The 15,122-nt window shown below is 41.3% G+C and overlaps 1 protein-coding gene across 6 annotated transcripts in view; it reads left to right on the forward strand.

Moving 5' to 3' along the window:
• The window catches only part of COL7A1 (collagen type VII alpha 1 chain), a 150,485-nt gene that overhangs the window by 35,973 nt on the left and 99,390 nt on the right, over positions 1 to 15,122 (forward strand). For all 6 annotated transcript variants that reach the window (XM_077276530.1, XM_077276528.1, XM_077276532.1 and 3 more), the window contains 5 exons: positions 2,779 to 2,908; positions 3,100 to 3,222; positions 6,296 to 6,445; positions 8,428 to 8,547; positions 14,378 to 14,524. In XM_077276530.1, coding sequence (XP_077132645.1) covers positions 2,779 to 2,908; positions 3,100 to 3,222; positions 6,296 to 6,445; positions 8,428 to 8,547; positions 14,378 to 14,524 — 670 coding nt within the window. The remainder of the gene's footprint in view (positions 1 to 2,778; positions 2,909 to 3,099; positions 3,223 to 6,295; positions 6,446 to 8,427; positions 8,548 to 14,377; positions 14,525 to 15,122) is intronic.

The following is a 15,122-nucleotide window of genomic DNA, read 5'->3' on the forward strand; positions in this document are numbered from 1 at the left end:
ATGTACAAGAATATAACTACTATAATACTGCTCCTATGTACAAGAATATAATTACTATAATACTGCCCCTATGTACAAGAATATAACTACTATAATACTGCCCCTATGTACAAGAATATAACTACTATAATACTGCCCCTATGTACAAGAATATAACTACTATAATACTGTCTCCTATATACAAGAATATAACTACTATAATACTGCCCCCTATGTACAAGAATATAACTACTATAATACTGCCCCTATATACAAGAATATAACTACTATAATACTGCCCCATGTACAAGAATATAACTACTATAATACTGCCCCCTATGTACAAGAATATAACCACTATAATACTGCCTCCTATGTACAAGAATATAACTACTATAATACTGCCCCATGTACAAGAATATAACTACTATAATACTGCCCTCTATGTACAAGAATATAACTACTATAATACTGCTCCTATGTACAAGAATATAACTACTATAATACTGCCCCTATGTACAAGAATATAACTACTATAATACTGCCCCATGTACAAGAATATAACTACTATAATACTGCCCTCTATGTACAAGAATATAACTACTATAATACTGGTCCTATGTACAAGAATATAACTACTATAATACTGCTCCTATGTACAAGAATATAACTACTATAATACTGCCCCTATGTACAAGAATATAACTACTATAATACTGCCCCTATATACAAGAATATAACTATTATAATACTGCTCCTATGTACAAGAATATAACTACTATAATACTGCCCCTATGTACAATAATATAACTACTATAATACTGCCCCTATGTACAATAATATAACTACTATAATACTGCCCACTATGTACAAGAATATAACTACTATAATACTGCCCCTATGTACAAGAATATAACTACTATAATACTGCTCCTATGTACAAGAATATAACTACTATAATACTGCACCTATGTACAAGAATATAACTACTATAATACTGCCCCTATGTACAAGAATATAACTACTATAATACTGCCCCTATGTACAAGAATATAACTACTATAATACTGCCCCTATGTACAAGAATATAACTACTATAATACTGCCCCTATGTACAAGAATATAACTACTATAATACTGCCCCTATGTACAAGAATATAACTATTATACTGCTCCTATGTACAAGAATATAACTACTATAATACTGCCCCTATGTACAAGAGTATAACTACTATAATACTGCTCCTATGTACAAGAATATAACTACTATAATACTGCCCCCTATGTACAAGAATATAACTACTATAATACTGCCCCTATGTACAAGAATATAACTACTATAATACTGCTCCTATGTACAAGAATATAACTACTATAATACTGCCCCTATGTACAAGAATATAACTACTATAATACTGCCCCTATATACAAGAATATAACTATTATACTGCTCCTATGTACAAGAATATAACTACTATAATACTGCCCCTATGTACAAGAGTATAACTACTATAATACTGCTCCTATGTACAAGAATATAACTACTATAATACTGCCCCCTATGTACAAGAATATAACTACTATAATACTGCCCCTATGTACAAGAATATAACTACTATAATACTGCTCCTATGTACAAGAATATAACTACTATAATACTGCCCCTATGTACAAGAATATAACTACTATAATACTGCTCCTATGTACAAGAATATAACTACTATAATACTGCTCCTATGTACAAGAATATAACTACTATAATACTGCCCCCTATGTACAAGAATATAACTACTATAATACTGCCCCTATGTACAAGAATATAACTACTATAATACTGCCCCTATGTACAAGAATATAACTACTATAATACTGCTCCTATTTACAAGAATATAACTACTATAATACTGCTCCTATGTACAAGAATATAACTACTATAATACTGCTCCCTATGTACAAGAATACAACTACTATAATACTGCTCCTATGCACAAGAATATAACTACTATAATACTGCCCCTATGTACAAGAATATAACTACTATAATACTGCCCCTATGTACAAGAATATAACTACTATAATACTGCCCCTATGTACAAGAATATAACTACTATAATACTGCTCCTATGTACAGGAATATAACTACTATAATACTGCCCCTATGTACAAGAATATAACTACTATAATACTGCTCCTATGTACAAGAATATAACTACTATAATACTACTCCTATGTACAAGAATATAACTACTATAATACTGCCCCTATGTACAAGAATATAACTACTATAATACTGCTCCTATGTACAAGAATATAACTAGTATAATACTGCTCCTATGTACAAGAATATAACTACTATAATACTGCCCCTATGTACAAGAATATAACTACTATAATACTGCTCCTATGTACAAGAATATAACTACTATAATACTGCTCCTATGTACAAGAATATAACTACTATAATACTGCTCCTATGTACAAGAATATAACTACTATAATACTGCCCCTATGTACAAGAATATAACTACTATAATACTGCTCCTATGTACAAGAATATAACTACTATAATACTGCCCCTATGTACAAGAATATAACTACTATAATACTGCCCCTATGTACAAGAATATAACTACTATAATACTGCCCCTATGTACAAGAATATAACTACTATAATACTGCCCCCTATGTACAAGAATATAACTACTATAATACTGCTCCTATGTGTAGGAATATAACTACTTTATTTCTTGTAACATGTAGAATATTTGATATAAGATATCTTCTGATTTCTGACCACAGATCAGCCTGACCTCAGCTCAGACATCTTCCCTCCTACAAAGCCTCAGAGCCGGCGCGGAGTATTCGGTGACTGTGACCGCTTTATATGCCAACAGCATTGGAGAATCCGTCTCTGGTCGGGGACAAACCTGTAAGATATTCTCGTCTTGTATCAGAGAGAAGAAATCAAAGTGAATTTCATTTTGCTCATCTGAGCTTTAAACTCCGGCATTAAAATATGGAGTTCTCCTTTAAGCAGAATAATAATTGTCAAATGATTTTTAGGAATTTTTCTATTTAGATTTCCAGGTTAGTTATTAAAAATGGTGTATTTTTTTTTAGTAAGCGCCCTTGGTATATCCAACTTCAGGGTGGCAGAGGCCGGACCCTCCTTCCTCAGATTGGCGTGGAGCGTTTCTGGAGGAGAACCCCCATCAGGATACAGGCTCACCTATTCTACTAGGGGTTAGTGTCATCTATTATTATTTTGTCACTTATGAAAGGAGTGTGCCGATCTATTAGCTGTAGAGAAACTACAACGCTTGGCTTGCCATATCTGCAGCAGGCTATAAGGGCATGCTGGGAGTTGTAGTTCCACCATGGCTAAAATGCTGCAGAGAGCAGTCTGGTGTTCTAAGCAATGGAGGAGGGATATTTCCAGTTTGTATGATCCATGTGATCAAGTTCTAAATTTCCCTGCAGCGCCACCCCTGGGGAAATAAAGCATTACATGACTTTCATTGAAATATATTCGACATTTTGTACTGTGAAATCTCTTATATGTATATATGGTGGGGAAAATAAGTATTTGATATTCTGCCGATTTTACAAGTTTTCCCACCTACTAAGAATGGAGAGGTCTGTAATTTTTATCATAGGTACACTTCGCCTGTGAGAGACAGAAACCAGAAATAAAATCCAGAAAATCACATTGTAGGATTTTTACACAATTAATTTGCATTTTATTGCATAAATTAAGTATTTGATCACCGACCAACCAGCAAGAATTCTGGCTCTCACAGACCTGCTAGTTTTTCTATAAGAATCCCTCTTACTCTGCTCTCATTACCTGTATTAATTGCACCTGTTTGATCTCGTTACCTGTATAAGACACCTGTCCACACATTCAATCACACTCCAACCTCTCCACCATGGCCAACACCAAAGAGCTGTCTAAGGACACCAGGGATAAAATTGTAGACCTGAACAAGGCTGGGATGGGCTACAGGACAATAGTCAAGCAGCATCGTTAAAAGGCAACAACTGTTGGCACAATTTATTAGAAAATGGAAGAAACACAAGATGACTGTCAATCTTCTTGGGTCTGGAGCTCCATGCGAGATCTCGTCTCGTGGGGTAAGGATAATTCTGAGAAACGTTAGGAATCAGCCCAGAACTATATGGGAAGAGCTGATCAATGACCTGAAGAGAGCTGGGACCACAGTCTCAAACATTACCATTAGTAACACACTACGCCATCATGGATAAAAATCCTGCAGGACACACAAGGTCCCCCTGCTCACCCAGCACATGTCCAGGCCGTTTAAAGTTTGCTAATGGCCATCTGGATGATCCAGAGGAGGTGTGGGAGAAGGTCATGTGGTCAGATGAGGCCAAAATAGAACCTTTTTGTATTAACTCCACTCGCCATATTTGGAGGAAGAAGAAGGATGAGTTCAACCCCAAGGACACCATCCCAACCGTGAAGCATGGTGGGGGAAACATCATACTTTTGGGGATGCTTTTCTGCAAAGGGGACAGGATGAGTGCACTGTATTGAAGGGAGGATGGATGGGGTCATGTATCTTGAGATTTTGGCCAACAACCTCCTTCCCTCAGTAAGAGCATTGAAGGTGGGTTGTGGCTGGGTCTTCCAGCAAAAATAATGACCTGAAACACACAGCCGGGGCAACTAAGGAGCGGCTCCGTAAGAAGCATATCAAGGTCCTGGAGTGGCCTAGCCAGTCTCCAGACCTGAACCCAATAGAAAATCTTTGGAGGAGCTGAAACTCAATGTTTTCCAACGACAGCCCCACCCCATAACATAGAAGATCTGGAGGAGATCTGTATGGAAGAGGGGGCCAATATCCCTGCTGCAGTGTGTGCAAACCTGGTCAAGAACTGCAGAAAGCATCTGACCTCTGTAACTCCAAACAAAGGTTTATGTACCAAATATTAAGTTCTGTTTTTCTATTGTATCAAATACTTATTTCCTGCAATAAAATGCAAGCTATATAAAAATCATACAATGTGATTTTCTGGATTTTATTTTTAGATTCTGTCTCTCACAGGTGAAGTGTACCTATGATAAAAATTACCGACCTCTCCATTGTTTGTAGGTGGGAAAACTTGTAAAATCGGCAGAATATCAAATACTTATGTTCCCCACTGTATCTATGCATATATATATTTACATGTATGTATGTATGTGTGTGTATATATATATATATATATATATATATATATATATATATATAATTTAAGTATCCTCATTTTTTACCATATAAAAATAGCAAAATGGAAACAAAATAAAAATAAAATAACATATTTGGCATTGCTGATTAATTGCTAATAAAATATTAATTCATTGAACACAAAAACAAAAAAAATGTTCTATGTACACAATCTGGCATCAATAAAAACGTCAACTCTATGTGCGGAAAATTGAGCCCTCACACAGGTTCATTGATGGAAAAAAAATGATGGTTGCTGAAAATGCCAACCTTTATTTTGCTAAGTTATTAATTTTTTTAAGCACTAAAATATAAAAAACCTTTTACGTTTGGTATCGACGTAATAATACAAGACCTGGAGAATTATGTCACCCGCTAAGTTCACTGCACAATAAATGTAGTAAAACCTCCCTAAAAAACGATGGTGGAATTGCAAAATTTTCATCATTTTGCCGCACTTGAAATTTTTTTTCTATTTTTTTTTTTAGTTTATTATATGGTAGAATGAATGGTGTCATTCAAAAGTACAAAAAACGTCTCCTTATATTCCTATGCTAGCAGACAAAAAAAAAAGTTATGACTCTTGGAAGAAGAAGGGGGAAAAAAATGGAAGTGCAAAAATGAAAAATTGCCCAGACCTTAAGAGTTCCGTTACCCCTGCCCATCAGCATCGGGCCGTCGCTTCCAGTTCACACTGGGTGATGTAATGGTGTGTCACATACCTGCTACATAACATCCTCACCGCATCTATGTTGATGCCAAATCCTTTATGGCGGCTTTGACATTTACGTCTTTGTTTGGGCTCATTAAGGAATTTTTGTGATTTTTGAAGTTTGTTGTTCGGAGCTCCCAGTGCAGCTGGATGTGCTCCAGCCTCATCCGTGGACATACCTGTACATGTCTGCTTCTGACGCTTGTGTCGCCTCTGGTCCACGCCCTGCCGAGTATCTCCAGCAATTAGTGCACTCTCTGCCCTGGGGCTGATACCTGCACAGTCTCATGACTCACCGGGAGATGATGGATGATGAGATTCTGATGACAAGTCTGGAGGAATATCACTCTCATCAGGCCATATTTATTTACAGGAGATGCAAGGACCGGAGAAAAGACGCTGAGCGGAAGCGCATTGTCCGACACCCTCGGCGACCTGCGGCCAGATACTGAGTATATTCTTGTGCTCTATCCACAGTACCAGCGGCAGACTGGTGCACCGGTCACCATTACTGGCCGAACGCGTAAGTACAAGATATTGCTTGGGACACATCAGCTCTCACAGTTCAAGACAGTACTACTGACAGCCTGGTACCCAAAGGCCTCAACCGCTACCTCACTTTATGTTAATTGTATGGCGGTAATATTTATAACACTGTATAGTGGTAGTATTCATACATTGTACAGCGGTAGTATTCATACATTGTACAACAGTAGTATTTACTCATTGTATAGTCATATTATCTATACACTGTATAAAAGTATTATTTATACATTGTATAGCGGTAGTATTCATACGTTGTACAGCAGTAGTATTCATACATTGTACAGCGGTAGTATTCATACATTGTACAACAGTAGTATTTACTCATTGTATAGTCATATTATCTATACACTGTATAAAAGTATTATTTATACATTGTATAGCGGTAGTATTCATACGTTGTACAGCGGTAGTATTCATACATTGTACAGCGGTAGTATTTACTCATTGCATAGTCATATTATCTATACACTGTATAGACTTATTATTTCTACATTGTACAGCGGTAGTATTCATACATTGTACAGCGGTAGTATTCATACATTGTACAGCAGTAGTATTTACTCATTGCATAGTCATATTATCTATACACTGTATAAAAGTATTATTTATACATTGTATAGCGGTAGTATTCATATGTTGTACAGCGGTAGTATTCATACATTGTACAGCGGTAGTATTTACTCATTGCATAGTCATATTATCTATACACTGTATAGACTTATTATTTCTACATTGTATAGCGGTAGTATTCATACATTGTACAGCGGTAGTATTCATACGTTGTACAGCAGTAGTATTTACTCATTGCATAGTCATATTATCTACACACTGTATAGAAGTATTATTTCTACATTGTACAGCGGTAGTATTCATACATTGTACAGCAGTAGTATTTACTCATTGTATAGTCATATTATCTATACACTGTATAGAAGTATTATTTCTACATTGTATAGCGGTAGTATTCATACATTGTACAGCGGTAGTATTCATACGTTGTACAGCGGTAGTATTCATACATTATACAGCGGTATTATTTACTCATTGTATAGTCATATTATATTTTATATACACTGTATAGAAGTATTATTTATACATTGTATAGCAGTAGTATTCATACATTGTACAGCGGTATTATTTACTCATTGTATAGTCATATTATATTTTATATACACTGTATAGAAGTATTATTTATACATTGTATAGCAGTAGTATTCATACATTGTACAGCGATATTATTTACTCAATGTATAGTCTTATCTATCCACTGTATAGCAGTAATATTTATACACTGTATAGTGGTAGTATGCATACATTGTACAGCGATATTACTCATTGTATTGTCTTATCTATTCACTGTATAGGGATATTATTTATACACTGTATAGAAATATGTATACATTGTGTAGCAGTATTATTTTTAAATTCTATAGTGGTATTATTTACACATTGTATAGTGATGTTAGTTATGTATTAGATAACAGTAATATTTATATTATATTGTATAGTGGTATCATTTATATACTGTATAGCAAAATTATTTATACATTATATAGTGGTATTATTTACACTTTGAATAACGGTATTATTTATATAGTGCATGTTCGTAATATTTGTACATTGTATAGAAGTAATATTTATACATTGTATAATCATATTATTTATAGGTTGTATAACAGTATTATTTATGCTTTGTATATCAGAGCTATATAAATGTTATTTGTACATTGTGTATAGTATTTATATATTGAGTAGCGCAGTATAGCAGTATTATTTATAAATCTATAGCCATATTATTGTGTATAGTATTATTTATACATTGAGTAGTGCAGTATAGCAGTATTATTACTGGAATTACTGATCTGATCTCTGTATTTATTATAAATTGTGTCACCCATAAAGAACAAATTAAAAAATTGATTAAAAAATTGATAACATTATCGCTTCTCTCATCCGCAGAACGCATAGAAGGAGTTAGTGACCTGAACATCCAAGATGTCACCTCCCAAAGTATGACAGCAACATGGAGGGCAGTCAGAGGAGCGACCGGTTACCGAATCTCATGGGTGTCCCAGACAGGTACAAGAAATAGAAATGTCACCCAGATTTCCTGAATTGCAAATTTGTCTACGTTTGGAGAACTACGTCTTTGTCTTCTTTAAAGCTAGGGGGACTTATTCTGGATGCTGATTTTTGAGACAGTTTCCCCCCCCACTCGCCCAGTGTGGGTGCTGTTAGAGTGGATGGCACTGGCTGGGGACCACTCCCCCCCACTCGCCCAGTGCGGGTGCTGTTAGAGTGGATGGCACTGGCTGGGGACCACTCACCCCCACTCACCCAGTGTAGGTGCTGTTAGAGTGGATGGCACTGGCTGGGGACCACTCCCCCCCACTCGCCCAGTGCAGGTGCTGTTAGAGTGGATGGCACTGGCTGGGGACCACTCACCCCCACTCGCCCAGTGCAGGTGCTGTTAGTGTGGATGGCACTGGCTGGGGACCACTCACCCCCACTCGCTCAGTGCAGGTGCTGTTAGTGTGGATGGCACTGGCTGGGGACCACTCACCCCCACTCGCCCAGTGCAGGTGCTGTTAGTGTGGATGGCACTGGCTGGGGACCACTCCCCCCCACTCGCCCAGTGCAGGTGCTGTTAGAGTGGATGGCACTGGCTGGGGACCACTCCCCCCCACTCGCCCAGTGCAGGTGCTGTTAGAGTGGATGGCACTGGCTGGGGACCACTCACCCCCACTCACCCAGTGTAGGTGCTGTTAGAGTGGATGGCACTGGCTGGGGACCACTCCCCCCCACTCGCCCAGTGCAGGTGCTGTTAGAGTGGATGGCACTGGCTGGGGACCACTCACCCCCACTCGCCCAGTGCAGGTGCTGTTAGTGTGGATGGCACTGGCTGGGGACCACTCACCCCCACTCGCTCAGTGCAGGTGTTGTTAGTGTGGATGGCACTGGCTGGGGACCACTCACCCCCACTCGCCCAGTGCAGGTGCTGTTAGTGTGGATGGCACTGGCTGGGGACCACTCCCCCCCACTCGCCCAGTGCAGGTGCTGTTAGAGTGGATGGCACTGGCTGGGGACCACTCCCCCCCACTCGCCCAGTGCAGGTGCTGTTAGAGTGGATGGCACTGGCTGGGGACCACTCACCCCCACTCGCTCAGTGCAGGTGCTGTTAGTGTGGATGGCACTGGCTGGGGACCACTCGCCCAGTGCAGGTGCTGTTAGAGTGGATGGCACTGGCTGGGGACCACTCACCCCCACTCGCCCAGTGCAGGTACTGCTAGAGTGGATGGCACTGGCTGGGGACCACTCACCCCCACTCGCTCAGTGCAGGTGCTGTTAGTGTGGATGGCACTGGCTGGGGACCACTCACCCCCACTCGCCCAGTGCAGGTGCTGTTAGTGTGGATGGCACTGGCTGGGGACCACTCACCCCCACTCGCTCAGTGCAGGTGCTGTTAGAGTGGATGGCACTGGCTGGGGACCACTCACCCCCACTCGCCCAGTGCGGGTGCTGTTAGAGTGGATGGCACTGGCTGGGGACCACTCACCCCCACTCACCCAGTGTAGGTGCTGTTAGAGTGGATGGCACTGGCTGGGGACCACTCCCCCCCACTCGCCCAGTGCAGGTGCTGTTAGAGTGGATGGCACTGGCTGGGGACCACTCACCCCCACTCGCCCAGTGCAGGTGCTGTTAGTGTGGATGGCACTGGCTGGGGACCACTCACCCCCACTCGCTCAGTGCAGGTGCTGTTAGTGTGGATGGCACTGGCTGGGGACCACTCCCCCCCACTTGCCCAGTGCAGGTGCTGTTAGAGTGGATGGCACTGGCTGGGGACCACTCCCCCCCACTCGCCCAGTGCAGGTACTGTTAGAGTGGATGGCACTGGCTGGGGACCACTCACCCCCACTTGCTCAGTGCAGGTGCTGTTAGTGTGGATGGCATTGGCTGGGGACCACTCGCCCAGTGCAGGTGCTGTTAGAGTGGATGGCACTGGCTGGGGACCACTCACCCCCACTCGCCCAGTGCAGGTGCTGTTAGAGTGGATGGCACTGGCTGGGGACCACTCACCCCCACTCGCTCAGTGCAGGTGCTGTTAGTGTGGATGGCACTGGCTGGGGACCACTCACCCCCACTCGCCCAGTGCAGGTGCTGTTAGTGTGGATGGCACTGGCTGGGGACCACTCACCCCCACTCGCTCAGTGCAGGTGCTGTTAGAGTGGATGGCACTGGCTGGGGACCACTCACCCCCACTCGCCCAGTGCGGGTGCTGTTAGAGTGGATGGCACTGGCTGGGGACCACTCACCCCCACTCACCCAGTGTAGGTGCTGTTAGAGTGGATGGCACTGGCTGGGGACCACTCCCCCCCACTCGCCCAGTGCAGGTGCTGTTAGAGTGGATGGCACTGGCTGGGGACCACTCACCCCCACTCGCCCAGTGCAGGTGCTGTTAGTGTGGATGGCACTGGCTGGGGACCACTCACCCCCACTCGCTCAGTGCAGGTGCTGTTAGTGTGGATGGCACTGGCTGGGGACCACTCCCCCCCACTTGCCCAGTGCAGGTGCTGTTAGAGTGGATGGCACTGGCTGGGGACCACTCACCCCCACTCGCCCAGTGTAGGTGCTGTTAGAGTGGATGGCACTGGCTGGGGACCACTCCCCCCCACTCGCCCAGTGCAGGTGCTGTTAGAGTGGATGGCACTGGCTGGGGACCACTCACCCCCACTCGCCCAGTGTGGGTGCTGTTAGAGTGGATGGCACTAGTTGGTGATAATCTGGAGGAAGTGAGGGGTCAGGATGTCAGAGCTGCCAACATTACAGGAGGCCCAGCAGTGATGAGCAAAACCCCATTGAAAAGTTTGCACTGGTGCCCTGACTCTTCTAGTTTTGCCTCTAGTTACAACACCTTTAAATCTTGTTCTTTTGCAACCATTTTTTCTATTGTTCTTCTCCTTCTAAAATGAAAAAAAAAATGAAGCAACTAAGCAAATAGTTTTGAATAAAATCCCTCTTTGTTTATATACATCCAGATTTATGTGTCAGAGGTGCAGAACATTTTTTGGACTGAGCGCCAAATTTTGTGATTTGGGCCACATAATAACTGAAGGAATATTCTGATTTGAGATATATGTATATCAACAGTTCTGTATGTGCCATAATCTAATAAGTAGAGGGGGGGGGTTCTACTTTAGATTTAGAGGGTCCTCTGCTTCTCTATTGAGAAGTGGAAGAAAAAAGGAGTGAAGATGATCCGCAGTCTGACCCTGCAGCCCCAATTGGTTCCATCTGTTACCTCTACATTTGCTAATATACAGTATATTTGGTAGGAGTAGAGGACAGATGGAAGAGACTATGACTGAAAGATCAGACTACACTGAGTTTCATGTAGTCTGTTACCATGGAGATGCATAGGTCTGCATAGAAGCTGTATACACAAAGCGGTAGGAGATTTTTAAATCAGGACTGGTTACAAAGTTGCTTCATTTGTCGTTAATTAATTGGAGGCAAATAATAATTGGTTGCAATAATTGGTTGTCTGTGTTTTGGTTGCATTATGTGATGCTGAAACTATAGCATTATAACAGTCACCTGGCCTTGGCCGTGACCCCTATCTTGTGATGTCTCCTGGAGGCAGATTATAATGGGTATTATAATGGCTGTGTGACTCCTCAGAAGGAGTAGGGGAGACATCCTCCTCTAGATTCTTGCCCTACAGATGGTGACAAAGGTAATTAACCTGTTCCCTTATCGCAGGCTTCTAAGCGTTACCCCTCAGTATTAGGAATGTGCCTTTGATAGGAGCGGGGTAGAGGCTCGCACCTCCCGGAGCCCGCGCTCTTGCCAGCAATTGTCTGCTTGGCTCACGGAGGAGTTGGAAAGAATTTTTGGAAGCCATTCAAAGGTAGATTTAAAGAATAGTAAAACAATAAGAGAGCGGCATGAAAGAACAGGGGCCCGGCCGTCCTCACACAACCCCGTGACGCACCTCTACTATATAAATAGTCATTCTCACCCCATAATATGCATAAGGTAAAATGGCGCTAGGCTTTAATGCCAGTTATCTGTGATTGACAAGCTGCATAAATATCTTTATTTGTGTGACTTCTCTAAGAATTGCTGTCGCCAGTCTCACATAATTAATTAGGCTAAGTTGTGAGGCCATAGACCATTACGTACATCTGATACAATATATACACAGGTGAATGGGGGTTTCATTGTGACCCTTAGGCTATTGCATCTGCAATAAGCAAACTTCAAAAGATCCAAATGGGTCAATTTTTGTACAACTTGCAATACAATACAACCCCATTCACCTGCTTTACGCCTCAATGTAGCAGCAGCATAATAAAATACTTGGTCGTGCGTCTTGTCTTGCAGCCACAGTAGTCTTCTAGCCCCAGTTTAGTAGCCAAATCCAATGGATTACAGTTCTAATTGTTAGAAAATAATCCCTTCCTATAATAGCTAAAAGGCAGAATAGAAAAAAATAATCAGCTTTTTTTTCCCTAAACAGCGCCACTCTGTACCATAGGCTGTGTTCAGTATTGCAGCTCAGCTCCTAAATGGGGCTATCTGAATTATAGAGGCCACAATATTAGGAATGTTTATTATCAGTGGTGTAACTATAGAGAGGTCAGTGCTCCAGAATCTTTTTTTTTACTATCAAAATATAAAAGATTAAATTAAAAAAAATGTCTACTTAGAAGACCCTGGAAACACTGGTAGCACCATAATGCATGAATGCGCACCAATTAGCTTTACTCAATCAATGTAATTAGTGGCTCATGTAAGGTTGGTTGTCCTAGGCCACGTTTGCCATATATAGGCAGCCCATATATCCTTGTCCTACTGTCACTCATCTTTTCTTACATTTGCTACAATGTATCAGTGAAAACAAAAATACTCAAACAACAAAAACACATGGTAACAATCGTCATATAAATAGAACCATGTCTAAGAATATATATACTGTACCTCATGTGTATTAGTAATGGACTATACTGAACCCATCGTCATGAAGCAGAGACAAACCTTTTTCCTTGTTTGTCAATGTATCAGTGAAAGTAAAAGCTCCAGGACAGATGACAGATTCCGGCTGTTGTTTTGTTTAAGATTCCAAACAATTCGTTACATAGATACATTGTGTGAAATCACGGCTATTCCACCAGCACTAGATCAGGAACAGTGCGTGATGAGATCTTGAAAACAGTAAGGAATTGAATTATAAAGGGTACTACTTGGCCCGTGCGAAATTTTCGCACATTGGTTGACGCGGCAGTTTTTTACTTGGAACCAGAGGTGACTCCAGGTCACCAATAAGCTGCAACCTTAGATGGAAGACAGACTTTCAATGACTGTCCAATAATATGAAAAATCTGATGGTTCAGAACCTGTCCGGTCCCTTTTAGGCTGCATTCATTTATATCTTCAGTTTTAAAGCTGAAGTCTTAAACAGGTAAAGTTTTACTTTTATTCTACTTCCACATATGTAGCAAATATTTTATATGTACCTGCCTGAAATCGGCTGGGCAAGGAGTTCGGAAAGCCCCCAAGCCAAATTTTAGGATTTGTTTCAGCTTTGTGGTAGTATGCTTTGGGGTAGTTTGGTGCCACCTGCAGGTCATTTTTCCTTACTGCAGGTTTATGAAAACTAATGTTTAAAGTGTATTTTGTGATCATATCGTAGATGTGAGGTTTGTTTGGCTATTTTCTTGCTGAAGGAGACAAGTTTACCTTTCAAATGATGTATCATTTGTGTGTGTGGGTGCAGTATGAATGGAGATACAATGTAATCACCGAAAAAGAGTGCTTAGAAATAATATAGAAGGATTAGGAGGATGCATAACTTTTCATACACCTAATAAAAATTCAGTGATGTTACATATTTCCTTTTTCTCTGCAGGAGAAGACACCAAAGATTTTGATGTGGGCCCAGCCGTTACTTCTTATGCCATCCAGAATCTCCAGCCTAGCACTGAATACACCATATCCGTCAGCCCACTCTTTGGAGCCGCAGAAGGACCAGCTGTGTCCACCAGGGTCAAAACAGGTAGAAAAGATTCATACTAAATATAACATTAATGTCCCCAAAACGCAACAGTTATCTCATGTACACCTCATGTACAGAGCTCTGTTATGATCCTAGTGGCTGAGGATCGCAAAACGGACTAGCTAAGTTAATCAATATAGACACGAGCTCTAGGGAGGTGGTAACTGGACTGACCGCAAACCTGATCCTAACCATACACACTAAAGGTAGCCGGTGAACGTGCCTAAAATCCTGGACGTCTCGACGCAGCCTGAGAAACTATCTACTCCTAGAGGGAAAGTAAGACCTCGCTTGCCTCAGAGAAATCACCCCAAAGATATAGGAAGCCCCCAACAAATAATAACGGTGAGGTAAGGGGAAAATACAAACGTAGAAATGAAAACAGATTCAGCAAATGAGGCCCACTAATACTAGATAGCAGAAGACAGATAGGGAACTGTGCGGTCAGTAAAAAACCCTATGCAAAATATCCACACTGAGAATACAAGAACCCCCACACCAACTAACAGTGTGAGGGGAGAAACTCAGCCCCCTAGAGCTACCAGCAAGCGAGGAAATCACATACTAGCAAGCTGGACAGGAAACAAAAATAAACCAA

This window comes from Ranitomeya variabilis, chromosome 8, assembly GCF_051348905.1.
Source record: "Ranitomeya variabilis isolate aRanVar5 chromosome 8, aRanVar5.hap1, whole genome shotgun sequence".
Taxonomy (NCBI): Eukaryota; Metazoa; Chordata; class Amphibia; order Anura; family Dendrobatidae; genus Ranitomeya; species Ranitomeya variabilis.